This window comes from Hypanus sabinus, chromosome 2, assembly GCF_030144855.1.
Source record: "Hypanus sabinus isolate sHypSab1 chromosome 2, sHypSab1.hap1, whole genome shotgun sequence".
Taxonomy (NCBI): Eukaryota; Metazoa; Chordata; class Chondrichthyes; order Myliobatiformes; family Dasyatidae; genus Hypanus; species Hypanus sabinus.
Genome location: NC_082707.1, coordinates 44013113 through 44039999, shown reverse-complemented (window position 1 = coordinate 44039999; position 26887 = coordinate 44013113). Strand labels below are relative to the sequence as shown.

At 40.6% G+C, this 26887-nt stretch overlaps 1 protein-coding gene across 2 annotated transcripts in view; it reads right to left on the bottom strand.

Annotated features, from left to right (window-relative positions):
- The window catches only part of LOC132404634 (protein FAM131A-like), an 80387-nt gene that overhangs the window by 50057 nt on the left and 3443 nt on the right, over positions 1-26887 (bottom strand). For both annotated transcript variants that reach the window (XM_059988946.1, XM_059988943.1), the window contains exon 2: positions 25336-25475. Coding sequence is in view for 1 of the 2 variants with exons in the window: in XM_059988943.1 (XP_059844926.1) it covers positions 25336-25475 (140 nt within the window). In the remaining variant the exon portion in view is untranslated. The remainder of the gene's footprint in view (positions 1-25335; positions 25476-26887) is intronic.

The window sequence follows — 26887 nt, the reverse complement described above, 5'->3', positions numbered from 1 at the left end:
GTCCTAGATAGGGTGGACATGGAGAGTATGTTTCATAGTGGGAGAGTCTAGGACCAGAGGGCACAGCCTCAGAATACAAGGGTGTCCCTCCAGGACAGAGATGAGGAGGAGTTTCTTTAGCCAGAGGGTGGTGAATCTACTGAATTAATTGCTACAGATGGTTGTGGAGGCCAAGACATTGGGTATATTTAAAGCAGGGGTTGATAGGATCTAGATTGGTAATTGTGTCAAAGATTATTGGGAGAAAGCAGGATAATGTGGTTGAGAGGGATAATAAATTAGCCTAGATGGAATGGTGGAGCAGACTTGATGGGCTGAATGAGCTATTTCTGCCCCTCTGTCTTATGGTCTTCTTTTGAGGTGAGGTTGGGGGCAGTCAAAATCTTGATTTTCATTGCAACCTAATGAAATCAATGACATTAACGAACAAAGAGATTCAGTGATGCTCTCCCTACAGCCAATGGGCATGAGTTACTTCCAAGTTGGCAGCCCAATCCAGCCTCCCTGTAACAGTGTGAAGCAGACTGCATCACCGCCTCCAGTATCAAATCAGGGATTAGATGAGGAAGGCACTTAGCAGTCACTGCAAATCTGTCATGGTAGGGCTAGCCAGCAGATTTATTTAGCAAGTATAATTGGCAGAGAGTGCTTGTCAGAGTGCTTTCTCTTAATCTGTTACAAATGGACCCAACCTGCAAACCAAACAATATCATGCGTCACAGCAGCAAGGAAACATCCGTATTGCCACTTAATACCAGGTCTACCATTATATCCGCATTTGAAATGCAATTCTGTAACATACATGCAAAATATATGTAATAATTAACTACTTCCTTTTGCATACCACAGAGTCCAGGAGGGATTTTTTGGAACAACCCAAGTCTTTTATTGTCATTTCGACCATAAATTGCAGGTACAGTACACAATAAAAATGAAACAACGTTCCTCCAGGACCATGCTGCTACATGAAACAACACAAAGCTACACTAGACTTTGTGAGACAACTCAAGGCTACACTAGACTACATAAAAACAACACAAAACTGCACTAGACTACAGACCTACACAGGACTACATAAAGTGCAAGGATGGTTGTGTTGCCGACTCGTATCGCAAGTGCAAGGCAGCACAATAATTAATTAACAAGACAATAGGCACAGTAGAGGACAAATTTCAATATAATAATAAATGATGTAGATGTCAGCCTAGACTCTGGGTATTGAGGCTTGGGGGAAAAAACTGTTGCACAGTCTGATCGTGAGGGCCCGAATGCTTCGGTACCTTTTGCCAGACGGCAGGAGGGAGAAGAGTTTGTATGAGGGGTGCATGGGGTCCTTCATAATGCTGTTAGCTTTGCGGGTGCAGCATGTGGTGTGAATGTCTGTAATGGCGGGAAGAGAGACCCCGATGATGTTCTCAGCTGATCTCACTAACCACTGCAGAGTCTTGCGATCTGAGACGGCAACACAACCATTTTGATTTTAAACTCTGCCATAAACAGTCCAGGCCTGGCTGCAAGAGGAGGAGGGTTGGGCATGGGACTAGTAAACCTTACCATTTAAAATCCAGTGCAACAGACACACCAAAAGAAGGTGCAAAGACCTCGTCCTGGGGAGAGAACGGAGAAGATGGGCTACACCTGGGTGAACTTGAGAAAGACTGGCCCAGGACAGAGGATTCTGGCAAGATGCTGTTGGCAGTCTGTGCTGCAGTAAGTAGGTAATCCTGATTTGAGGGCAAAGTGGTGCACAAGAGGAAATCACCAACTTTGAAGGTAGCTCCCTCAACTTGACACTTCCAGGGTCCACGAGGTCCACAAATCCAGAGACTGTAGAGTTTGGAGACAGAGTTAAGGTCAATGTCACTTCTACGGCAGGAAGCTGACTAGCATTCTTTTCCTTTGGTTCTGTACCCGCATAGCAGTGTGCAAACATGTCAACACAACATTCCGAACCATTTCCTGTTTTTTCATAAACATCCCTGCCAAAGCTTAATTTAACGGAGAGTAGATCTGACAACTCAGATGAAGTAGTTGATGTATTTTTAATTTCTGTGACATGATACTTGACAGGTTGCCCAAATCTAATTACTGCTGACTTGCTTTCCCTTGGCTGATGCAACTGCGCAATGCTGGCAGGTTTACCTTATGGACATTATTCAAATGCAACATATTTGGACTGGAAAGCAAATACAAATCAATCACAGATTGTGCAATTATTCCTTTCAAATTCTTTTGAATAAGGATAAAATGCTTGGTTACAAATATAAATGGTTTAATATACTGTGTTTATATGAATGCACACCACAGTACCGCAAATGAGTGGGGTTGAGTTACCATGCCTACAAACCGGTTTTCTGTATTGACAGTGACATTTCTGACTAGTTTTGCACAGCCATGGAAAGGGTACATTAACAGTTCTGAACCGGCAGTACAAAGGTCCATATCATTGTTTGTCTGATGGCTTTTTATAACCTCATCTTTAGTTTGTAGACATTACCATTTTTGACAGAATGTTTCATCTTTTATTTTCCAAATCTAAGAGATCAAAAGATGGGAGTGGGTCATATCAACCGAACTAATAACATGACAATGGTTTCTAATCAACCTCAAGGCAAAAGTAAATTAGAAAGCGCATGTGAAATCAAACTCCAGCCCATGGGGAGTACAGGCTTGTTATGAGCACAGTATGTGCAGCACTGTACTGGAAAATTATGTGTGCCCAATAATATTTCACAATACAGCCTGTCATAGCACATAACGTTAACCATTCCGTGCACCACAACCCAGGACAAATTAAGATTGTCAGTTTCAGAAGGGAACAGACTAGATGTGCACATGAACAGGAGCAGGTGGCGCTGACAGTAAAGGAACAGAGACATATTGTTTACAGAGCTAACTTGTTTTCTTCCTCAGCTTCTGCCTGCCGTTTCATACAGTCACTGAAGGATGTTTGACACATGCTCCAATCCGTGCTGATGAATTTGGAAACATCCATGAACTATATTTGTGTAATCACATGCAAATTTTTTTCTCTTCTCAATCACAGGTCACAATGGCGTCTACAATTCTAAAGACGATAAACCATCAATATCAAAATACCCTTCACACTTCTGGCATGGGGGGGGGGAGACTCACTTATAAAAGGATCTTTTTTTGGGAAGATGAGGAATCAGACCATTAAAATAAAGTCAAATCTCTCCATGACAATCATTACTGTTTCATGGTCTACTCACTCTGTTTCTGAGATCTCAGGACATGGCCAGCAGGAGAGATGCTCAGAGAGAACAATTGGCACAGCATTGTGATTTTTTGTGCACGATGCCACACAAATCTCATTCAGAACTAACAGCATCAGCCACTCTTGTCCCAAATTTGTATGTCAATGTACGTGTAAGAGAAAAGGCACGGCTGCCCAGCTCTGGGTGTGGTCGAAACAGTCAGAAGACTACCCTATAAAACTGCTGAAAGGGTGACTCACTCATACACAGTCAACAACCGCCATGCTCACTGTAACCAGTGCTTTGTATTATGCAAACACAATCATTTTGATCCCAATCAGGAACTCATGATACTTCTTTCGAAAGCATTTTAGAGCAGGCATAGATGAGTCCAGCATGGGCCAAATGGGCTGAAGGGTCCGTTTCTGTGCTTACCACTCCATGCATCTATCAGCTTAATGACGACTGTCTAGATGAAGCCCAGTGTAAAGTGGTAGAATCCAGCAAAAAGGAATCCCTAATGAAGCTCCTGACCCTTCAGCCTGAAATTACACCCTTTGGAAGAATACTAACTTTTATGCAATTGATCACTCAATTAAATTTTTTAAAATGTTTTTAAAGAGATAATAATTTTGTTGAAAGTTATTGTCTAGTCCACTAATTTAATATCTTCACTTTTGAACGGTGTGCTTTTACTTTAGACTTTTGATTTCTTTTCAAAACCTTTGTAGTCAAAATATTTGAGAGTGCATCAAATAATGTTTCCGACTCGGTCTGGATGTCCAGTGATAAAATTTCTAATCTTGTCTGTTTGGGCACGAGTGTTTTCACCTCACTCATATTCCGTGCATCAAGCAGTTCACTACGAGGCACTTCTCCACCTTTGCCTTGGTCTTTAGGTCATTTACTGTCTCGTTCTAATGTGCCGCTGAAGTCTCGGACACTAGTCCGCTGATCACAAGTGAATAGCAGCAAAAAGCTTCCAAGTCAATGGAGGACAAATCTCAGACAGAGGGGATGTCATTTTATCTTTTAGAGTATGGTATATTATATTTGAATACTGCTAGCTAGTGACATTTTGACAGGTGGCGCATGTGCTTAATCATGCCTAACCAGGCTAAGTCATTACCATGACAACAGATCCTTTGTGTATACACCTGATTTATATGCCATAACTAGCTGTGTGTTGTTTTTGTGATGAAGTGGCAAAGAAACAACAACTGTGACAGAAACCAGTACGTCATCCCAGGACCTAGAGAAACAGGGACCCAATCCAGGAAATTATGGTCTGACTACAATGGTTGGCAAAATGTTAGATAGAGTTTTGGGGTACTTCGAGGAACATAATAAAATAGGCTGATGTCAGCATGGTTTCCTTAAAGGGAAATTTTGCCTGACTAATCTACGGAATTCTTTGAGGAAATAACAGGTAGCATGGACAGTAGGCGTTGTTTACTTTGATTTTCAAAAGGCCTTTGACAAGCTGTCTCTCATCAGCTGCAGAACAAGATATGAGTCCATGGTATTACGTGGGCAGAAGACAGACTGACTGGCAGCAGGCAAAGTGTGGGAATAAAGGGGGCCTTTTATGGATGGCTGCCAGTGACTAGGGGTGCTTCACAGAGTTCGAAGTTGGGGCTGCTACTTTTCCCGTTATATGTTAAAGATCTGGATGATGGCTTTGTGGCCAAAATGATACAACGAAAGGTGGAGAGGCAGGTCGTGTTGAGGAAACAGGGAGTTTGCTGCTGCAAACTTGCACAGTTTAGGAGAATGGGCAAAGAAATGGCAAATGGAATGCAGTGTAGGGAAGTGTATGGTCGTGCACTTTGGTAGAAGAAATAATGAATAAAGAGACACAATTAATTTCTAAATAGGGAGTGAATTCAGAAATCGGAGGTGTGAAGGGATTTGGGAGTCCTAGTTCAGGATTCCCTGAAGGTTAACTTGCAGTTTGGGTCATTAGTAAGGAAGACAAATGCAGTGTTTGCATTTATTTTGAGTGGACAAGAATATTGGTTGGTATGGTAGCGTAGTGGTCAGCACAATGCTTAACAGTCAGGCCACATGGGCTCATTTTTTGCCACCGCCAATAAGGAGCCTGTACGTTCTCCCCGTGACCATGTGGGTTTCCTCCCGGTGCTCCAGTTTCCACCCACAGTTCAAAGACATCTCACTGGTAGGTTAATTGGTGATTAGGCTTGTTTTAAATTGGGGGATTGCTGGGTAACACAGCTCAGTGGGCCAGAAAGGCCTATTCCATGCTGTGTTTCAAAAATAACAGTAATAATAAAGATTGAAAGAGTGTGATGCTGAGGCTTTCTAGGGCAGACCACATTTGGAGTAATGTGAGCAGTTCTGGGCCCCAGGTCCAAGAATCAATGTGCTGGCATTGGAGAGGGTCCACAGGAGGTTCATGAGAATGATGTTGGGAATGAAAGGGTTAATGTACAAGGTGCATTAGATGAGTCTGGGCCTGTACTCGCTGGAGTTTACAAGAATAAGGTGGGGGGGGGGGACTCATTGAAACCAACCAAATATTGAAAGGCCTTGGTAGGTGGATGTCGAGAGTTTGGGACCAGAAGGCAGCCTCAGAATAGAAGGTCGTCTCTTTGAGATGAGGAGGAATTTTTTTATTCAGAGGGTAGTGAATCTGTGGAGCTCATTGCCACAGATGGCAGTGGAGGCCAGGTCCCTGGGTACATTTAAAGAAGGGGTTGATAGTTCTTGAATAGTAAGGGTGTCAAAGTTACAGGAAGAAGGCAGAAGAATCGGTTGGCAGAGAAAATAAATCATCCATGATTGAATGGTCAGCAGGCTCAATGGGCCAAAAGGCCTAATTCTGCTCTTCTAGTCTTCTGGTCCATCCACTCCAAATCCCAGATAATGAGAGTAATTACCCTCAGAGTCCAGATAAAGTACTGCTTCACCCAAAGAGCTGCTGGGACTCTAAACTCCTCCTAGTATTGGATCAACATTTCACTGTGTGACCAGGATCAACCTAATGCTTCATTACATAAAACTCCTGCGCTAACCTGACTCAGGTGCAACACGTCACCACCAAAGAAATAAAGCTAAAACTATCTCAACACCCATAACTTGAAATGACGAGGGTTCATCAAGTAACCCTTGGCCTTTAACAGATCTATGCCGATTACATCCATTCAATTGAAATAAGAATAAGTGGCTGCTCATTCTACCCGTGATTATCGTTTCCAGAAATTTTTCCATTACATTGATTAAAGAGACTTGTCTTAGATATCGAATTGAATTGACATTATTTCTTACATCCATCACATACATGAGAAGTAAAAACCTTTACATTACGTCTCCGTCTGAATGTGCAATGTGCAAGTTGTAGTAATTTGCAATAGACAGTATGTACAGTAAGATATACAACACAACAGCTTAGAAATACAACTGTGTCAGCGTGAATTATTCAGTCTGATGGCCTGGTGGAAGAAGCTGTCCCGGAGCTGGAATTCTGAATTCCGATCTCTTTTTTAGAACAATATAGATTGTGTACATGCTGAAATTAATATCCATGGTATAAGGTAAGATTTAAATTTTTACCACAGATACTGACGTTTTATCACAGGTGCTGCCTTAGAGTGTATCAAAGTGCTCTCTTTGACAAAAAAGGGAAAAATATTATTATAATATTGATTGAATTATAATAATTCAGTGCAGTTTATCTACATGAAACACTGTGGTGGAAGCTCAAATCTCTTGACGCCTTTAAAAACCCCAACAAAAAATATTTCACAAAATAAAACTTATTACCGTGGCTGGGCACACCATGACATGATTACAGCTTGAGGCACTGGAGTTTAGGGTTCAGTTCTGACGCTGTCTGTAAGGAGTTACTACGTTCTCCCCATGACAGTGTGGGTTTCCTCCGGGTGCTCCGGTTCCCTCCCACAACCCAAAGGCTTAACAGCTAGTAGGTAAATTGGTCACAGTGATTAGGTTAGGGATAAAACAGGTGGGTTGCTGGGCTGGATATGCCGATTCTGTACCGTCTCTCACAAATAAATAAATAAAAGGTCACAATTAACATTTTCAACAAGGATGTTCCTCTAAAGCAGGGGCTTCTCAGCTTGGGATCCATGGATCTTTCAGCTAATGGTCAGGGTCTACGGTATAAAGAAGACTGGGAACTCCTGCAAGCCATTGAAACTATATTGCCTACGTTCAGTACGGCACCCCACCTCTTTTTCTGAAAACTGTAACAGATCTCCTACATGTTTCTGGCGTTAAATACTTTTATTTCAGAAATCCTCATGAGCTTTAAAGGTCAAGAGGTGAAGTTATGCATGATGTCTCCTTTTCAAATAGCTAAAATTCAGCAGAACAGCCGAGAAGTTCCAGAAAAATGGTATAAATGAGGAAGAGACAGTTATCCTGGGGAGGTCTTTGCCCTTCTGAAAGACAAGCAGGAGAACCTGTGTGAAAATTCAACTTCATACAGCATCTCTGAATCGAATTTAAGCAAGTCAAGGAATGGAAAGCAAGTGACTAAGAGCTCCTATGTGGGCAGTTTCAAGCCTCCAGCTGCTTAAAGTACTTATATAAAGAATTTTATTGAAAAAGAAATGAAAAGGCTGCCAAGACAACGTAGGGGAAAACTTTCAGATTCCAATCGGCTTAGCGTGTGGGAAGAACACCTGCCCAAAGCAAGTAGATTGTTCTTTAATTATGCAAATCATGTTCCAAAGATACCACTGACTTTAATCAGTAGGGTGCACGAGGGAGCTGTTACAATGTTCCCACCAGGCCAAATTGGCAGCAAGAATTAAAGCCTGGGGGAGCCACTAGCAAAAAAAATTACCTTCACTTAAATTTCTGCGTGGATCCTTGTAGAGAAGTAATCATCCAGGCCTGAAAAGAAGTTCACATCTTTCCTTTCCCCATCCTGTTCCTTCCTCGCCTAATCAGAAATCCTGCAAACACCTTCCCAGCAAATTGCTGAATGCTACTGGCTGCCCCTCCAATATCAGACTTGCTCCTGCACTGGCCCGATTCTGAAAGAATGTACAATGCTTCCCGACAGATCCAGCTAGAAAATTGACAAAGCCTCGACTCTCACCAGAGAGCCACTGTCCAGAATTAAACTCAGGATTATTATGTAGGATACATTAAGTAAGTGGATTTTAGACAAGAGATGAAATATAAAATTTATATCAACACACACAAAATGCTGGAGGAACTCATCAAGTCAGGCAGTATCTATGGACATAGACAGATAGTCAACATTTCAGGCCGAGACCCTTCTTCAGGACATTTATATATCATTTATATAAAATTTATATCATTTCTTCCCTATTTTGCATCAGTATTCAATTATGGAACAAGAGTGTGACGCAGTTTTGAATGCAAGTATCAACCATTCACTTAAATTGCACATAACCTGAGGTTTTAAGCAAACATTGGAACTCAGGACAAGCAGATCTCTGCTCTCACATGCTAAAAATGGTCTATGTACCAGCATACAAATGTCAATGGACTGATCTCACACCCGACGCCTCCTAAAGTTTTCTCACAGTGTTCGTGAATCATAACAGTTTTAAATGTGCCTTATGAATATTCTATAAACATTAATTAACAACTGGGCAGCCTGTTTAGAACTTCCACTACAACTTGAGGAATCACAAGGAATTAATAAACTAGAGAAATTACTTTTGAACCACTATAGCAGTTAGGGAAACATGCAACAACAAAAAGAAAACTGGTAATGTTAACCATGAAACTGCAAGATTAACATTAGAAAAAAAGGTAGAGGTTAATTAATATATTTTAAATCACCTGACCCTTGACTGGTCTTGCGTATATCTGATTCCATTAAGGTTCATTTTTAATTGACTTCTGCAGGACAAGCCATTGAGTTGGATCAAGAGTCTACAATAATAAGACCTCTCCCCCACCCCATCCCCACAAAGATGTCCATTGCTACCTTGTCAGGGAAAGGAAGAATGACAAAAGTCCTGGCCTTATCCAAGAAGCCCATAAATTCTGACCAAATGCAGTTCATTTAATTAGCACCCTAAGAATCAATACACCACATCTGCACCACTTCTCATCATAATTTTGTCAAATTGTCTTCAAAAGCATATTGGTGCCTTATAGAGGTTTCAGAGAAACATGATAAGAATACGTAAATGATGAAGAAAAGCTCAAAAAGCTGACCCTCTTTGCTAATGGTTACTAGAAGTTTTATAAACAAGCACGATGGAGTTTGAATACATCCAATTTATAATTATCACAGACCTAGTGGATGTAAATACAAAATAGGAAATCTCGCTTTTTATATGAAATATTAAATTGTGAAGCTTGTCAAAAGCAGTTAATTACATGGTTATTGACTACCTTGAAAGGAAACAGTTGAACATCTGGTTTGGATCAGGACTGAGATTACAGCACTAAATAGAGAATTAGCTGAGGAAACATCCTATCTGCCTATAATGTTAAAATCCTGCATGTTTCACTTGTGGAATGCCAACTAGTCAAAACTGAATTTTCTAGATTGTAAAGACAGATGTAATTTACAGCGTTGCTAAACTAACCACCAAATCAACACATGCAAGGTTTTTTTTATAAAGAAAATAATGTGTATGTTATTTTTCAGATTACATGAGTGGGGCAGTCAATACAAATTGTGCTTGTTTTGTGGAAGGAATACATTTGAAGGATAAATTAACCATTTCCAGACATTGTTGTTAAGATTGTAAAGTTCAGGTTTCCCGCTGCTGGTCTTTTGACAAAATGCACACGAATTGACTGCGCCATGATTTAGCATAATTGCCACAGCCTTGCCCTCCAGCATCAGTCTCCTTACAGTGTAAAATCAGGGGTGTTACCAAAGAAGAGGCTTTTCTTCAATAACATTCAAGCAAGTCCAATATTATTAATTTGTCTCCATATCAAATATCGAATTTGAACTCCATTTTGTATTCACTCTTCCCTTTAACATTTCAAAGATTATATATTCAGTTCACAATCTATAGTGTGCCAGATGTGTGTAGATAGGTTAAGCTAGCAGCAAATGTTTACGAAAGGCAACGTAAGGAAATCTAGAACCAGGTTGTGGTTTAGCAATTGGAGCATCGCTGATGTAGAATGAAGATGGGGAGGAATTTATTATCTCAGAGGGTCATGAATCTGTGAAGCAGAACCCAAAAGCAGTGGAGACAGGTAGATCGAGAAGGGAATTGAGGGGTATGAGGTGATCTTACTGAATGGAGGATCAGACTCCAGAAGTCAAATATTTTACTCTCATGCTTTTTTTCTTATGTTGTCAATTAGTTTTACAAAAATACAAGCATTACAATCAAATATAGCAGGCCCGTGTAGATTACAGTAATTCTGATGCCCATGAGGATCTATTCTAGCTTCTTCCTATTTCTCCATTACTTGTTGTCCTTTAACTATCGGTACAACCTCCACACTCCATTCCACCTCAACTGCATCCTAATTTATCAATACGGTGTCCAGCATCCAGCCTGAATAGAGATTCCCACCTATTAGACAGTGGAAAGACTGACTTTGCAACAACATCTCCCCCACACTCACCAAGAGCACAGGTGCACCACAGACCGTGTGCACAGCCCCCTGTTCTACTCACTCTATACTTAACAGCGTGTGGCTAAGTACAGCTCAAATGTCTTATTTAAGTTTGCTGATGACAGCACTGCCACTAGGCAAATCAAAGGCGGTGACGTGAATCAGTATATGGGAAGCAGATTGAAAATCTGGTTGAAGGATGTCACAATGACATCTCACCCAACATCAACAAAACCGAAGAGATTTTTGACTACAAGAGGAAGAAGCAAGAGGTCCTTGAACCTCATAATGGGAATGGAGGTGGAGAGGGTCAGCAGCTTTTAATTCCTTGGATCTGTCCTAGGGCCAGCACATGTCATCACAAAGAAGGCATGATAGACTCTACTTTCTTAAAAGTTTGCGTAAATTTGGCATGTCACCAAAGACCGACAAACTTTTGTAGATGTACGGCGGAGAGTTGCATCATTGCCTGGTACAGATACACCAATGCCCAGCAACGGAAAAGGCTACAGGAAGTGGAGGACAATGCCATCCACCACAGGTAAAGTCCTCCCCACCACTGAATATGTTTACACAGAGCACGGCTTCCAGAAAGCAGCATCCATCATCAAAAACCCCTCCCCCCATACTTCTCACCACTAATTCTACAATCTACAGACTCACTTTCAAAGACTCTTTGCAATTAATGCTCAAAATATAACTTTTTGTTTTCAGAGTTTGTCTTCAATTGGCACCACAGTAGCGTAGCAGTTAGTGCAACTCTGTTACAGCTCGGGCATTGGAGGCCGGAGTTCAATTCCTATGTCACCCGTCAGGAGTCCATGAAACGCATGAGTTTTTCCCCCGGGTGCTCCGGTTTCCTCCCACAGTCCAAAGACGTACCAGTTCGTAGGCTAATTGGTCATTGTAAATTGTTCTGTGATTAGGCTAGGCTAAAATCAGGTTGCTGGGCAGCAGGGCTCAAAGGGTTGAAAGGGACTATTCTGCCTTGTATCTTTAAATAAATAAAATAAAAATGCACTATGGTTTGTCAGTCTTCATCTGTTTATGTACAGTTTTTCATCAATTCTATTGTAGTTATTTTTCTCCTGTAAATGCCTGCAAGAAAATGAATCTCAAGGTCATACATGGTAACGTATATGCACCTTGATAATAAACTTACTTTGAACTTTGATTATGTTCAATCTCCACGGCAAGTTCAACTCCCCAGCCCTTCAACTCCCTTCAACTCCCCAAGGGTAAACAGGACAGTTTACAAATTTGGCATCGTATTTTGCTTACAATCAGATATCCGCACAACTATCACTGATGTATATCTCCAGCTGGTTAGCGGCATTATAAGGTTATCTCTGACTTTTTGTGCTAGTAAGGAACATCTCCTGCTGCAAAGGATATGAATGGTTAAACACTAAGATCTCTGAATACAGTGCTCATATATTCAAGAAATAGCAGTGGAATATAATCTCTTCAGATGAGAAAACAGGATTTGGTATCTTCAAGAAGTGAGAACAGAAATGGGTAGCAAATGTCTGCATGTGCAACCAATAATTTAGCCAAAATAAATTATAAAATAACACCACATTTTAAAATTCTAATCTGAATCCTAAATCTGATTTTATATTTTACTTTAATTATATAAAGCTTCTGAAACTTAATTCCAAGCAAATAACTGGTCAAGCGAGAATAGGCTCCTAACATATGACAGCTATCAATTTATTAAGATAGGAAAAGACACTTACAAAGCAGGAAAAACTCCACCAAACAAAACATTACTTTCTCCAATCAGTTTCATCCAAACCATTTAAAGATACTTTCAATTCCTTCATTACAAAGGTCTTCCAGTTATAATGTAGCATTTCCACAGTAACAAGAAATTATGAAGCAATGCTCCCTGTGATTGCACCAACATCACAAGAAACATTAAATACTCAAGGCTTCAACAAATTAACTTGGCTTTCACTTTGATGCACAAACTAACTGGGAGAGTAAGATCATTACTTGAAAGGCAACGCTGTTAAATCTAATCTTGTAGAACACAAGTTGGCATAGGCTTTTTTATTGCAGTAGCACATGTGATGGCTCCACACTTGTGTAAAAGGCCCCCTAGTGGTTATTTCACAAATGGCAGAACAGGTTTTTTTTGTAGAAAATATTTCTTCTCGCTCTTATGTAATCATTTATTTATTTATTTGCTTGCTTATTGAGATACAGGCCAGAAGTCATGCTACCCAGCAACCCCAGATTTAATCCTAGCCTAACTATGGGACAATTTACAATGACCAATTAAGCTAGCAATTGTAGGTCTTTGGTCGGCTGTGGGAGGAAATTGGAGCACCTGGCAGATCACAGGAAGAATTCCTTACAGACAACAGAAGGAACTGAACCTGGGTCACTGGTACTGTAAATCACTAGGCTACCATGCCATTGTCCAGTAATAATAACTGTTGTCGTTCCTTTTCCTGCCTTGTGACACATTGGGTAAAAACCTTGCCTTTTCGTCTTTTTTTTTAACGAGGCTGACGTTCAACCCAGCACAGATGGAAAGTGTGCAAGGAGGATTCGAACCAAGGACCACTTGTCTCAAAGTCCAGTGTGAATGTCACTACACCACCACTACACTACAGAAGTCACGGTAAATGTACTGCCCAAGGTGAAACCAGACAACACAACTATCTGACTTTAGCTGGGACAATAGGAGACAATGCAAAACTGGATCCTGCTGCAGGGCCAGCCAAGTGGAAAGAAAGATCCACTAAGATTTAGTAGTAAAAGACTACTGAAAGACCCACCAGTTAGGTTCCAGGTGAACTGAAACCATCAGCAGCATGACTATGTCTGATGGTACTCAGGATCCAGATTCATAGACAGACACAAGAAGTCTGAGCCCATAAAATTATTATCTAGCAAAAGTCAGTGGCTTCATAGGACAAAAAATTTTTATTAGTAAAACAACAAGCTGACTGGATGTTGTGATAACCTTAACACTTTCACTTGCATTTTCTTCATTATCACCATCCAACTGCAATTCCACTAACTTCTTGATACTGTGTTGAGTAAAAATTAACTTTTAAAAGATTTAAAATATGTTTATTAGTGCAAAATTACTTTAAAATATGGTATTTCCAACAAAAGGCCACTGAAGGGAAGTATGTAGTTCTTTCTAAAGTTGCTCTGGTTATGAAACAATTAGATTCTGATTGCATAGTAACTGTAGAAGAAACAAATTGTAACAACAAATAGATGATTATTTATGCAATCCACTATTACTTAAACACATTCATTGCTTGTTTATTCCGTGGTTCATCTGCAAAGTTCAAAGCCATGACTCCCAGAGGGTCTGCTTGGCACACTGCTGTTGAATCCCCTAGGCATTATATTATGTGTAAAATCTCATGCAATACTATATTGGGGACACATGATTCAGTTAATTACTGTGCTCAGGTAGCTTCCATGATACAGTATATTGTAACTTTGCATTGTGCACAGCTGAGTTCCTATGAGATTTGCATCCTCCTTTAACCATTATCGCACAGATACGCCCCAGGATTTCACTAAAGCGTGAATAATTTTAAGTATTGTCAGCTGGCAGACTACAAGTGTCTACAAATATAAAACGCTGAAGCATTAAAACTCAAAACAAATTATGAAACATCTTCTTTATAGTTAGCTCTGGGCTTTTCTAATTTTTAAGATGCTCCTTATTAATTTTAGAGGTTATTTTATTAATTTATTTAATCTCCAATCTACATTGTTGGCCCCACAGTAGTGTGGCAGTTAGTGCAACATTATTACAACATCCTGGAGTTCAGAGTTCAAATCTGGAGCTGTTCTGGAAGAGGTCCTCCCCACGGAATGCATGAGTTTTCCCCGGGTGCTCAGGTTTCCTCCTGCAGTCCAAAGACGTACCAGGTAGGTTAATTGGTCTTTGAAAATTGCCCCTGTTAGGGTTAATCGGAGTTTGCTGGGGATTGCTGGGGCGACCAGAAGGGCCTACACTGCACCATGTCACCAGATAAATAAACAACAAGTTTGAAATCTGTTAGTCGTTAGCATTTCAACAGAACTGTGTATAATCACCACCTGCACTTTCGATTGCTAGAGTGATTATCTGCTTGCTACAGGAGATATTGATTACTCCAACAAAATTTAAACTGATCAATGCAGCTGAACAGATCCTTTCACTCAGCTTACAGTTGTCATAAGAATGGTATACAAATCTATTCTATATATCTTGGGAAAGAGCTGACAACAGGAGGATAGGGGTTGAGTTATATTAGTTCCACTAGAATATTTATCTAATGAAAAAACCACTTGTTGATATCTTTAATATGATAATTTTATATTTTACTGAAGTCCACAAAGAAATTATACAATACAATACAAAGCACGGTTAAATTAAATAAGTGGTGTTTCACATTTCATTTTTGGGTTGAAGATTAAAGGTGAAAAGCTAATTATATTTAAAACCAAAATTAGATTTGTTTCCCAAAACAGGAAGGCATCTATGCAACTTATCTTCTGATTTTGACAGTAAATGCAGGAACATCAGCAGGTGTTTCATTAGAAGAGCAGGTAGAACAAAGACAATCGCTTCCACATTCACTGATCAGCAAAACAGGTTGATGAAGCAAACTGTTTGCCCATAAAAGTAATGAAAACTCTTCTTGTTCTATAACAGGTGGATAATCACTCCAGCAATTCAAAGTCCACATGGTGATTATTCACAATCCTATTGATATTATGCAGTTCACTCAACAGAAGAAGAAAAAAATACCTAGGTCATTTACAAATCCAATATTTATTCTGCTGGAATAATAGCCTTCAACGTTAAGATAAAATTTCCATTGTTTCCATACAATCCCTAGTTATCAACTCAACAACAAAACTAGCCGCATTTGCTTGAATAAAAGCCACCAAGAGGGCTGGTACACACAAGATTTTGTTTTAATTTTACAGATGGAACAAAGGGAAACTATGAAGCTCTTAGGCAGGAACTTGGAGGCATAAATTGGAAACAAATATTCTCAGGGAAATGTACCAAAGAAATGTGACAAATATTCAGGGGTTATTTGTGTGGGGTTCTGAGTAGGTACGTTCCAATGAGACACGGAAAGGATGGTAGGGTACAAGACCCGTGGTGTACAAAGGCTGTTGTAAATCTAGTCAAGAGGAAAAGAAGAGCTTATAAAAGGTTCAAAAAACTAGGTAATGATAGAGATCTAGACAATTATAAGCCCAGCAGGAAGGAGCTTAAGAATGAAATTAGGAAAGCCAGTAGGGGCCACGAGAAGGCCTTGGTAGGGAGGATTAAGGAAAACCCCAAGGCATTCTACAAGTATGTGAAGAGCAAGAGGCTAAGACGTGAGAGAATAGGACCAATCAAGTGTGACAATGGAAACGTGTGTATGGAACTGGAGGAAATAGTGGAGGTACTTAATGAATACACTGCTTCCGTATTCAAATGGAAAAGGATCTTGGCGATTATTGTGATGACTTGCAGCAGACTGAAAAGCTTGAGAATATAGATATTAAGAAAGAGGATCTGCTAGAGCTTTTGTAAAGCATCAAGTTGGACAAGTCACCGGGACCAGACAGGATGTACCCCAGGCTACTGTGGGAAGTGAGATTGCTGAGTCTCTGGCGATGATCTTTGCATCATCAATGGGGATGGGAGAGGTTCCAGAGGATTGGGGGGTTGCATATGTTGTTCCTTTATTCAAGAAAGAGAGTAGGGACAGCCCAGTAAATTATAGCCCCATGAGTCTTACTTCAGTGGTTGGTAAGTTGATGGAAAAGATCCTGAGAGGCAGGATTTAGGAACATTTGGAGAGGTATAATATCATCAGGAATAGTCAGCTTGGCTTTATGAAAGGCAGGTTGTGCCTTACAAGCCTGATTGAATTTTTTGAGGTTGTGACTAAACATGTTGATGAAGTTAGAGCCGTAGATGTAGTGTATATGGATTTCAACAAGGCATTTGATAAGGTACCCCATGCAAGGCTTATTGAGAAAGTAAGGAAGCATGGGATCCAAGGCCACAGAAGGCAAAGAGTGATTGTAGACGGGTCATATTCTGCATGGAGGCCGGTGACCAGTGGTGTGCCTCAGGGATCTGTTCTGGCACCCCCACTCTTTGTAATTTTTATAAATAACCTGGATGAGAAAGTTGAGGGATGGGTTAGTAAATTTGCTGATGACACAAAGGTTGGGGGTGTTGTGAATAGTGTGAAGGCTGTCAGAGGTTACAACGGGACATTGATAGGATGCAAAACTGGGCTGAGAAGTGGCAGATGGAGTTCAACCCAGGTAAGTTTGAGGTGGTTCATTTTGGTAGGTCAAATATGTTGGCAGAATATAGTATTAATGGTAAGACTCTTGGCAGTGTGGAGGATCAGAGGAATCTTGGAGTCCGAGTCCACAGGATGCTCAAAGCTGCTGTGCAGGTTGACTCTGTGGTTAAGAATGCATACGATGCATTAGCCTTCATCAATCATGGGAATGAGTTTAAGAGCTGAGAGGTAATGTTGCAGCTATGCAGGACCCTGGTCAGACCCCACTTGCAGTACTGTGCTCAATTCTGGTCGCCTCACTATAGGAAGGATGTGGAAACCATAGAAAGGGTGCAGAGGAGATTTACAAGGATGTTGCCTGGATTGGGGAGCATACCTCATAAGAACAGGTTGAGTGAACTCAACCTTTTCTCCTTGGAACGATGGAGGATGAGAGCTGACCTGATAGAGGTGTATAAGATAATGAGAGGCATTGATCATGTGAATAGTCAGAGGCTTTTCCCCAGGGCTGAAATGACTAGCACAAGAGGGCATAGTTTTATGGTGCTTGGAAGTAGGTACAGAGGAGATGTCAGGGGTAAGTTTTTTTACACAGAGAGTGGTGAATGCGACGAATGGGCTGCCGGCGTTGGTGGTGGAGGCAGAAGTGATAGGGTTTTTCAAGAAACTCCTGGATGGCTGCATGGAGCTTAGAAAAATAGAGGGCTATGGGTAAAGCCTAGGTCGTTCTAAAGTAGGGACACGTTCCGCACAGCTTTGTGGGCCGAAGGAACTGTATTGTGCTGTATGTTTTCTATTTCTATAAAGTGGCCCAAAAAAACTATCAAAATGATGGCAAGTGCCTTTTTCATGTCCAAATTCTACAGGAAATACAGGTACAAACGTGAGCTGATTTAACTGAAACACAAATGTTTGTTCAACATGCTTCACCTGGCCGCCTGCCTGCCTCACAAAGGCATCATCTAGATCTAACAACACTTACACATACAATGATTAGTGTCAGTCCCTGCACCTGCACAATAAATATGAAGTAAATTCATCACAAAAAACTGTTTCGAGGCTAATTACATGGTTTTGCCATTCAAACTCTTTGGCCATGATGCAGTATCAGGTCTCGCCTCTTCAAGTTTTAATAGAATTGAGTGCTTATTTTTTAAAATTTAGAACAAAACAAAATTAACTTTCAATTCCCTTCCTAACCCAAAGTTGATAAATGAATTCACTTTTTTAAACTTAGATTTCCCAGTTCAGACCCATTCGATCTGACTGGTTAATGAAATACATAATTCCTTGCCCTGATTACTCAGATCCCAGATGCTCCATTACAGATGTAGTGTTATTTCCAACTTCCACTTTTAGCAATTCTGAGCTGCTTTTGAAATGTTTGGTGCAATGTTATAATAAAAACAGAGGCCTCAAAATGAGACTGGGCTCTCCTTGCATAAAACTTCTTTTATCAATAGAGTCTGATGGCATTTCATGAAATATGGGGAATGCAAAACAGAATAAAATAATATTATACAGGCTAACAATTGTGTTAAAATAGAATATGTGAAGTATATTTATTGAGTGTATTACCAAATAACATTTATAAACTTGGTAAGCAAAATTACAGTCAAATACCAAGCATCTAAATGTAAACTATATATGAAAAGTTACTTATCACAGTAATAAAAACTTTAGATAGTGGAAGTGTGCATCAAATATGCATTAAGTGTTCTTCCATCCATAAACATTGATGTCACAGTAGATAATGAAATACTGTGCTGTGGGACTTTTTTTTGTAAAATATCCAAAATGTTTGGAACCCACATTGTTAAACTAAAACCAAACCTGCTTTTGCATTTTACGAGAATAAGTCTTAAAATCACGTATCAGAGGGAGTAGGAGATTATTGGAGCAGTGTTTAATTAGTTATATCAATGTATCAGTTGTGGATGATAAACATGTACTCACAGACTATACACCTAAGCAAATGCAGGACACTCGTATCCCTACAAACGCATGAATTGAGGGCACGAGTAGGCCACTCGACCCTTCGTACTTTTCATTCTTCGTACTCTTCGTATTGTCATTCAGTGCAATCATGGCTGATCTCGCACTGCTGTCTAACAACAGAAATCCTTCACTGCTCTGATTCTTAAGCAAGCATCTACCTCTGGCTTCAAACTGTTCAAAGATTCTGCTTCCATTACCCTTTGAGGAAGAGAACTTCAGTGATTCTCAGCTTAATGGGACTCTAAGTTACATCTAATTACTTTCTAAAATGGGTGATCCCTTATTTTAAAACAGAGACCCCTGATTTTAGAAAACATCCTCTTTTTATACCACAAGGATCTCAAAGAATCTTGTTTATTTCAATAAAGCCCCCCTCTAGTGATTACAGTTCTAGCCTGTCCAAACTTTCTAAATAAGGCAACCCACTCATTCCAGGGGTCATACCTGTAAATGCTTCCCATGCATAAAGATCCTTCCTTAAATAAGGAGACCAGTACTGTCCACAGAACTCCAGTTGTGGTCTCACCAATGTCCTTACCTGAACTGTAACTTTGCTACTTCTGTATTCAATTCACGTCACAATAAACAATGTTGTTCTGTTACCTTTGCTAATTGCTTTTGCCTGCATACCGACTTTTATCAAATCATGTACTAAGCCGCTCAGGTCCCTCTGCAATCACTTGTCATTTAGAAAATATAATTTCTTATAATTTTTCTGCTGAAGGAGGCAATTCAGACTTTCTTTTCATTTGCCCTCTCACATAACCTATCTATATTTTTCTGTAGACTTCTCCTATCTCCTTCACAATGTATGCTCCAACCCATCTGAAAGTTCTCTGTAAATTTAGCAACCATACCTTCAGCGCCTTCTCCCATGTTATTAATATAAATTATAACAAGTAGAGGTCCCAATACTAATCCCTGTGGGCCACAACTCATTATGTCTTACCAACCAGAAAAAAAAGATCAATTTATGGCTGCTCTTCACTTCCTGTTAGCAAGTCAATCTTTTATCCAGGCCCCTACATCATGAATTTATTTTCCACAGTTGACAGGTTTATCAAATCACTACCAGAAATTTCAAAACATGCTCTTTATTCATAGCATATATTTTTTCTTCAAGAATTCCAATAAATTGGGCAAACGTGACTTTCCTTTCACAATGCCACCTCAATTTTGCCTGTTTACCCTCAATTTTCCCAAGTGTGCTCTTTAACAACAGAGATGCTCGCTGATCTGGTGTTTCCTGCCTTCAGTCTGCCTTCGTTTTTAGGTAAAAGAATTCATTTTCCAACTTCCAACTTAATAGAACCTACCCAAAATCTACGGAACCCTGGATAATTAAAGGCAAAGAATAAACTTTTCAGTAGTCATTTCCTTTAAAACCTTGAAATAAAGTCAGTTAAGGCCCAGCAACTTCAGAGTCCGGGAATTTGTTCAGAACCACTTCCCACATCACTGTAGTGTTCCTGACTTCCTTCTTCCCTTTTACATTTAATTCACAGCTGGTTTCAGGAAGGTAGTTGTATCCTCAATAATGTAGCCTGGTGCAAAATGCTTGTTTAATTCATCGGACCTCTACTAGCTTTCCATTAATACATTGACAGAACCATGCCTGCCATGTCAGTTCTTCTTTGTTTAATATCTATAGATGCGCTTATCCATGCAACTAAAGGCTACAACAAATATATTTGGAAAGGATGAAATGCAAAGTTTCCCTATGAAATCAATAGTAAAACACCTTTACTGTTAACAGCTTTACAAAACCTGTTAATGACAGTTCTATCATGAACTGTTGCAATGACATTAAACCCACACTCAAATATCTCAATTTATTCAACCAATGTTGTTCCTCTCCGCGCCGTGGCAATTTTTTTTTCGCTGTTTCTTTAGCATTTGTCTGGTTTTTATGAGGCTGAGTTGTTAGCTCAATGCTCAACCCAGCACAGATGGAAAGTGTGCAAGGAGCTAGCCGGATTCGAAACCAGGACCACTCAACTTGAAGTCTGGTGCGGATGCCACTGCATCACCAGCTGGCTTATTCAAGCGTACGGCTACCTAATAATTACTTCAGAAGTACTCTTGTTCGATCTATATTATACTTTTTGAAGCCCATATACATTTTTCACCATAAAAGGTAAAAGTTTGATTCATTTAATTCAAGTCTGTTAACTAAGCTCAAATACAGAACAGAAAATGCTAAAAATATTCTACAGTCAGACAACGTGTGCAGACAAGAAACACAGTTAATGTTTCAGTCTGATGACCTATCAAGCCTTGGAAAAGCTAGGAAATATGCATGCGTTAAGCCCCAGAGAAGGTGAGAGTTGAGTGTGGAAAGAGGGGTGCAGAGAGCAAATGTGGAAGTTGTATTAGGGTGTAGACTGAGAAACCGAATAATGCACGTGGTGGTGGTACTGGCTGACTAAGAGAGGAGAATGCTTGGTAATCACGGTCCATCAGACTAGAGAAAATGTAAACAGAAGATCGGCTGGTAAAGAAAGTGTACATTCTGCTTAATGTTCAGGGCAATGAGTACAAAACTCAGGAAGTTGTGTTGCAGCAGTACAAAAGCTTTAAGGTGGGGGAGGAGATAAAAGATGTGCAAGTATATTTTTACAGACTGGCTGCTAAATGTCTGGGACATATTGCCAGGGCAGGTGAGGAATCAGATGATTTAAGAGGCATTAAGATAGACACATGAATGGGCAAGGAACAGAGGGAATGGACCAAGTGCAGGCAAATGGATTAGTTCAGATTGGCACTATGGCCAGTTCAGATATGGTGGACCAATGGCCAGTTCCTGTTCAATACTCCTCAACATTCAAATTCTACATCTATGGTAAATAACTCCTCCTGTGGTTGCAGGTGAACTTGGTTGAGAAGGGACCCAAAGAGCACAGAATGATTGAGAGGAGAAAAATGTATCTAGTGGTCGTATCTGATTCAAGATGGTGGAAAGAGTGTAGTAGAGTCCATTGAATATAGTTGGTGGATGGAAGTGAGGTGATGGGGGAAAATTATCCTTCCTCTGTCTGGGATAAGATGATTGAAAACTGACATGAGGGAAATGGAAAAGCACCAAATGAGAATCCAGTCAATCATGGTAAAGAGCAGGCCTTCTAAAGCTACCTCAACAGCATGGATAAAGATATTGTCATCATTATATACCTGTGTATGTTAGGGAGAATATAAAGTGTTCATAAACAAAGAAAGTTAGGAGTTTACAAGATACTGCAGGAGTCTGTGGACTTGAATTTAGTCATTAAGCTCTCCACAAGATAGAGGTTATAAGTCAAGAAAGGGAAAGTAGGAGTTAGAGATATACCACATGAAAGTGGCAGGAAAACTTTACAAGCTCTATAAGGCAACAGGAAACATGCCAATACTGTCATGAGTGAACAAGAAAAAGAGGGTGAGGGAGGAGCACTGACTGGCATCAAGAAGAGCAACACACTGGAGGAATCAACAGATCAGGGAACATCCATGGTGGGAAACAGAGATTCAACTTTTTGTGTTGAGATTCCAGCAATCCCGATGAAGGTAAATCAATAACTTTAGGAATCAATGGCCTGGTAGAACTATAGTCATCGAGGAAGATATGATGAGGTGTCAGAGTGCTGGATTCAGCCTCTGGGAGGTAGAAGCTCATTCAACAAACAACAGGTATAATACCCTTACGTCAACATTGGGGTTAGGTCTCAGTGGGTCTTAGGTTACAGTGAGTTAGAGCAGTGGAGAAACTTCTTTTGATATAGTGATGATTGATCTGCTTCTGGCTTTGATACTGAACCAATGATTTTGTTATCCTTGCTGCCAATATCCACTCATCTCTCCCTTCCCCATGGCCTATCTCTGACTTTCTGTTCCCCTTCTCAAATTCTCTTTTTCAAGCATAGCGTTTAGCCTAACATCATTACAGCACAAGCAAGCCAGATTCAATTCTGCCGCAGTCTGCAAGGAGTTTGCATGGTCTCCTGACGCTGGGCTGGTTTCCCCACACATTCCAAAGACCTAGGGGTGAGTAGGATAACTGGCCACATGGTGTAATTGGGCTCGTTCAGCCAAAAGGGCCACTTACTGTGCTAAATCTTTCCATTCTAATTTAAAAATACCTAAATCAATCTCAGTGAATAGTGATCCATATTAATTAGAAACCCAGAAACATCTATCTTGACTCCATCTCCTCTCACCCTTTTCCCATACAGACTCAATCCGTTCTTCCAGTTTCTCTGGTTCCCTCACCTCTGTTCTGATGGCACCTTCCACACAAGTTCTCAGGAGATGCCTTCTTTGATCTTAACCATCATAACTGACAGAACTACCAACTGCAATAGTTCCAATTCCTGCACCTCTGATCTCACTGCCCTTTCCCCCCACCCAGAGCAAGGGATGGGTTCCTCCTGCCCTCAGTCTCTGCATTGAGCACTGAGGAAGTGTCCAGAGCTCCCTGAACAAGTCATTGCCAGTAGGGAGGGTGGTGAAGAAATAATACAACATACTGCCTTCATCAGCTGAGGTGATGAGTATGAAATTCAGCGAGTCATGTTGTAACTGTATAAAAGTTTAGTTAAACTACATTTGGGGTGCTGTGCTCAGTTCTGATCTTCACATTTTAGGAAGGATGGGGAACCTTTGGACAGGGTGTAGAAAGGATGTTACCTAGACTAGAGATAATTAGGAAAGGTTGGACAAACTAGGACTGGTTTCTCTGGAGCATCGAAGGCTGAAGGGTGACCTGATACAAGTATATAAAATTCTGAGAGGTGCAGGAAGGGTAGAATAGGGTCTGTTTCCCTCGGTGTGGGTTTAAGATGAGAGGAGAGAGTTTGAAGAAGATTCATGAGGCATTTTTATGCCTCATGGCAGGTGTCTGGAACCCCCCGCCAGGGAAAGCGGTGGAAATAGAGATATTGGGACAGGCACACAGGTGGGCAGGGAGAAGAAGGAAATACATCAAGTGTTGGCAAATGGGATTAACTTAGATTTGTATTGCGGTCTCCACAGAGATCACGAGCCATGGGTTCCTGTGCTGTGCTGTATTGTTTGATGCTCATTCAAATGAGCGCCCGCCGCAACTTCTGCTTGCTTCAGTACGAAGCTATGAACAGACTTACTTTCTCTCCCCTCTTCATTGTGAACCTCTCTGGTTCTCACATACAACCACAGAAGCAGCAGCAGCCCCGTTTCACCACCTCCCTTCTTCCAGAGACCCCGCTGATTGAGTCCGCTGGATTACACCGCCTTCAATACTGACTGTGCAGTGTACCTTACCATGGAGAAACCAAATGATGCACTGGTGACTACTTTGCATAACACATTTACCCCGTCGTTAGAAATGATCAAGTTTCTGGTTGCCCAAAGATTTAGTTCTCCCTCCTCCTCACTCTCTAACGTCTCTATGTTTTGATCTCTCACAGAGTTCTGAAAAGCCCAATGCAAGCTTGAAGAAAAGCTCACCTTCTGACAGAACATGTTGCAGCCTTCAGGACTCCAATAACAACTTCAGATAGTCAGCTTTTTCTACTTTGTATCTGAACTAGTCAGTCCTGATTTTAAATCTATCATCAATCTGAATAATTAATGTTCTCTCCACAGATTCTGCTTCACCTGCTGATTTCCTTTACAGCAGGTACTGTTTTGTATGTTGGATCCAATATATTTTTCTGTTTGCCTCACTGATAGCTCTGCCAGACAGATCGGATTTACTTTAGCCAGATTTCACCAAGTTCCCTCAGCCTCACACGTGTCTCTCAGTTTATCTGGGTCTCCACCCTGTCACTGTCTCTTCGCCCCCTCCTCTTCTCCGTAGCTTAAAACATAATTTGATTTCTAATTTTTCCAGTTCTAACGAAAGTCAGACATTGACCGTTTTACTCTCACAAACGCTGCCTAGTTCTTCATTCCCGCTTCTTTTTATCCGTCCGATGTAAGACGGCTCAGAGAATTCCATTAAAATGAAGGCTGTAACTCCATTCAAATAAAACACCTTAATCAAGATCACTCAAATAAACAAATCCAACATTCGTCTAACTAGATTCCACATCGACCTGAAAGTTTACTTAAAAGAAAGATTTATACCTGTAATATACTCAGGTGCATACCTTTCAAAAACATCTCACCAAGTTTCCTACCGATAGATTAAATATTTGTTGACTCTGTGCAAACATTGATAAAGAGCAGTTTAAAATTGATGCCATTGTTCTGCAGTCATGCCTGGAGTTACACTTTGGTTCTACAAACACACATGCAAACGGAACGGCGCGTACCTCGGCAGTGTCCGGGCTGTCGATTGATGTCTGCTGTACCAGTCTTCGCACCAGAGAGGTCGTAGTATTTCCCAGCGGAAAGAGAGCTGCGGCCGACTTGACTTCCTTCCACTCCACGCGTAAGGTAGTATCGACTGCCACTGTGAAAGAGAAAGCAACACTCCATTCATCCAGCACGTTGGATAAATACTAGCTTTAGCCACGACAAAATACACAACTGCTCGGCAAAACTGACAGCTACTAGCCGACTTTAACGCGCTAGGATTAATTGTGAGCGAGCCCGTTCCGCATTCTAGCTTTCCGAATAGAGATTTCATAGAACTTTATCAATCCTTTCGATGCAATACCTTGTAAACTAACCGGCCGTGCATGAATCAATGTTTATGTATCCCAGAGCGAACGCGGATATCACAGCATCTCCTACGGCTCTGTGTGCGCACGTCGCTACTGCAACCCCGCTGATTCGCTCTCTCCAAAACACAATAGCATGCTGACATTCAGGGAAGATTAGCACAACACTGGGACACGGCAGTGCACGTTGCCAAGGAAACGCATCGATTTGCAATTTTGCTTGCAACTCCTACGCAGGCAATGCATAAAGGAAGCAAAGGGCGCATCAAGCAACCCCAACGTGCAGGAGCTAGGTGCTTAAAGTAACAGCTAATTGGGATCTTGACAAAGATGTCTCCACATTCTGCGTGTTCTGTTCAGAATTACATCGTAATATTTGACAATCAGCCGCGGCCAGACGCTTATCCCAGACAGTCTGAAGCTATCAATGCGATTGCGTTGATATGATTTGTCCTAACTGGTAATTCAGAAGGAAGTCAGCGACGTGGCGGCAATGTGCCTTTTGTTATCGCCAACAATTACGGTCGAATAAATACCGATTTTATTATTAAATAAATTTTACTACTTGCCGCTTGAAATCAAACCTGTCTATAACGTAGGATGTGGTCGGTGATTTATTTACTCTGCCCGAAACAAAGCGGATATGCCTCCCATTCTAACAAAGCGTTAGAAAAGCTATCACTGACAAAGCCCGAGACCGTCTATAGTACATAAGTATGCGTTGTTCAATTAAATATATTGGATTGCAATCCAAAGATTATGCCAGCGATATTATTTAGATTGTTCTATATTCGGGATAAATAAGCCTGAATTTAATAAATAAATTAGTAAGATTGTTGCCTCCGTTTTTAAAATAATTTCCCCGTGTTTACAGTATATATAACCATCACCTATTCTTTCAAATGACATTATTAAAACCGTTGCAAACTGGAATGAGTATAAAGTATGTTTGCTCACAAGAAATAATTAACGTTTGGAATAATCTATCAAACCAGGTCAGGGACAAATAGTGGATTCACTCCACATGCAATTAACCTCAATAAAAGCAGAATTTAAGTGAATAACCACTGGCGCCTTTTCAGGTCTGTTTTGTTTTTAATGTATCTTAAACAGTTTCAGTTAGCAAATTGAACAGAGCAATTCGCGTCCAATTCGAATCCTGGCTGATCTCCAACAGATAACACAGCACCAAGAAGTGACT